Source organism: Sardina pilchardus, chromosome 13 (assembly GCF_963854185.1).
Source record: "Sardina pilchardus chromosome 13, fSarPil1.1, whole genome shotgun sequence".
Lineage (NCBI taxonomy): Eukaryota > Metazoa > Chordata > Actinopteri > Clupeiformes > Clupeidae > Sardina > Sardina pilchardus.
The window spans coordinates 33,226,538-33,229,037 of record NC_085006.1 but is presented as its reverse complement, the minus strand read 5'-3'; the positions used below and the strand labels follow the sequence as shown (position 1 = coordinate 33,229,037).

The 2,500-nt window shown below is 52.7% G+C and overlaps 1 protein-coding gene across 1 annotated transcript in view; it reads left to right on the top strand.

Annotated features, from left to right (window-relative positions):
- Positions 1 to 2,500, top strand: part of LOC134099834 (endothelin-converting enzyme-like 1) — a 44,158-nt gene that overhangs the window by 30,826 nt on the left and 10,832 nt on the right. The window contains exon 10 of the mRNA XM_062552853.1: positions 1,723 to 1,821. Coding sequence (XP_062408837.1) covers positions 1,723 to 1,821 — 99 coding nt within the window. The remainder of the gene's footprint in view (positions 1 to 1,722; positions 1,822 to 2,500) is intronic.

Sequence of the window (2,500 nt, the reverse complement as noted above, 5' to 3'; positions counted from 1 at the left end):
GTGTGTGTGTGTGTGTGTGTGAGTATGGCCCTCGGAGCGCTGTTCGTACAGCACCACTTCCCCACACACAGCAAGGCCAAGGTGCGTGTGTGTGTGTGTGTGTGTGTGTGTGTGTGTGTGTGTGTGTGTGTGTGAGTATGGCCCTCGGAGCGCTGTTCGTACAGCACCACTTCCCCACACACAGCAAGGCCAAGGTGCGTGTGTGTGTGTGTGTGTGTGTGTGTGTGTGTGTGTGTGTGTGTGTGTGAGTATGGCCCTCGGAGCGCTGTTCGTACAGCACCACTTCCCCACACACAGCAAGGCCAAGGTGCGTGTGTGTGTGTGTGTGTGTGTGTGTGTGTGTGTGTGTGTGTGTGTGTGAGTATGGCCCTCGGAGCCCTGTTCGTACAGCACCACTTCCCCACACACAGCAAGGCCAAGGTGTGTATATGTGTGTGTGTGTGTGTGTGTGTGTGTGTGTGTGTGTGTGTGTGAGTATGGCCCTCGGAGCGCTGTTCGTACAGCACCACTTCCCCACACACAGCAAGGCCAAGGTGTGTATATGTGTGTGTGTGTGTGTGTGTGTGTGTGTGTGTGTGTGTGTGTGAGTATGGCCCTCGGAGCGCTGTTCGTACAGCACCACTTCCCCACACACAGCAAGGCCAAGGTGTGTATATGTGTGTGTGTGTGTGTGTGTGTGTGTGTGTGTGTGTGTGTGTATGGCCCTCGGAGCACTCTTCGTCCAGCACCACTTCCCCACACACAGCAAGGCCAAGGTGTGTGTGTGTGTGTGTGTGTGTGTGTGTGTGTGTGAGTGTGTGTGAGTTTGAGTGTGAGTGTGTGAGTGTGAGTGTGAGTGTGTGTGTGTGTGTGTGTGTGTGTGTGTGAGAGAGAGTGTGTGTGTGTGTGTGTGTGTGAGTGTGTGTGTGTGTGTGTGTGTGTGTGTGTGTGTGTGTGTGTGTGTGTGTGTGTGTGTGAGTGTGTGTGTGAGTGTGTGTGTGTGTGTGTGTGGAGTTCCCTTCCTCCCCCTTGCGGAAGTGTCTCTCTGTTCTAGATTTAGAATGCGGGGAAATTCCATTCTAGATTTGAAGCTTTAGAGTGTGGTGGTGAATGGTGTTCTAGGTGTCAAGCATTAGAATGTGATGGTGAGGTCCAACCAGAGGCATTACCCATATTGTATTGATACACACTGGCTGTGTCCGAAACGGGGAAAAATGCTGCCTTTTAAAGCAACACTAAAGAGTTTTTCGTACCTAAATATAATGTTTCCAAAATCATTTCAGCGGTTCATCAAGTCGTAACAGGGTGAACGGCACTTCTGAATTCACTTCGCGGCCCTTTATCGGCTATAACCGCACTATAATATAATATTTTTACTTCAAATTTTGAAGGCAGCATAGATGTATCCTTCATGCTGCCTTCAACGTCCAAAGTTCTATTGAACTATGATGTCGGTGAACGGCAAAATGCGTCCATTCACCTCCTTTGTTTTTAAAACATTTCCAAACGATTAACGCATCTAAAGGACAGCTGTCGGTATCATGGCAACGGTGTTCTGTGGTGCTATGTTGCTAGGCCATCCGAAACAAAGTCTGTAGTTGCTACCTTGTTGCAACTACAGAGGCAACTCTCCTGAGCAGTGTTAACTCTTCTGTAGTTGCTATCTTGTTGCTACTCTCCTGAGTTGGCCACGGTGGTGCAGTCATACCCTGTGTGTGTGTGTGTGTGTGTGTGTGTGTGTAGGTCCAGGAGCTGGTAGAAGATATCAAACATGCTTTGGACGTAAGACTACAGGAACTAGACTGGATGGATGAACCCACAAGAGAAGCTGCCAGAGCCAAGGTAACACCCCTGTGTGTGTGTGTGTGTGTGTGTGTGTGTGTGTGTGTGTGTGTGTGTGTGTGTGTGTGTGTGTGTGTGTGTGTGCACACCAGTGCCACTCTAAAGGCAAGTCTGATAACATCTGGCTGGTCAATAAATGTCTGTACCTCCAGAGTCACTGACCAAGACTGACCCCAGTACTGACATCTGGCACTGATCTCTAGCACTGACCTCTGACCTCCAGCACTGACCCCTGACCCCCAGCACTGACCCCCAGCACTGACCCCCAGCACTGACCCCCAGCACTGACCTCCAGCACTGACCCCCAGCACTGACCTCTGACCCCCAGCACTGACCCCCAGCACTGACCCCCAGCACTGACCTCTGACCCCCAGCACTGACCCCCAGCTCTGACCCCCAGCACTGACCCCCAGCACTGACCTCTAGCACTGACCTCCAGCACTGACCCCCAGCACTGACCTCTGACCTCCAGCACTGACCTCTGACCTCCAGCACTGACCCCCAACACTGACCCCCAGCACTGACCCCTGACCCCCAGCACTGACCCCCAGCACTGACCTCCAGCACTGACCCCCAGCACTGACCTCCAGCACTGACCCCCAGCACTGACCCCCAGCACTGACCTCTGACCCCCAGCACTGACCTCCAGCACTGACCCCCAGCACTGACCTCTGACCTC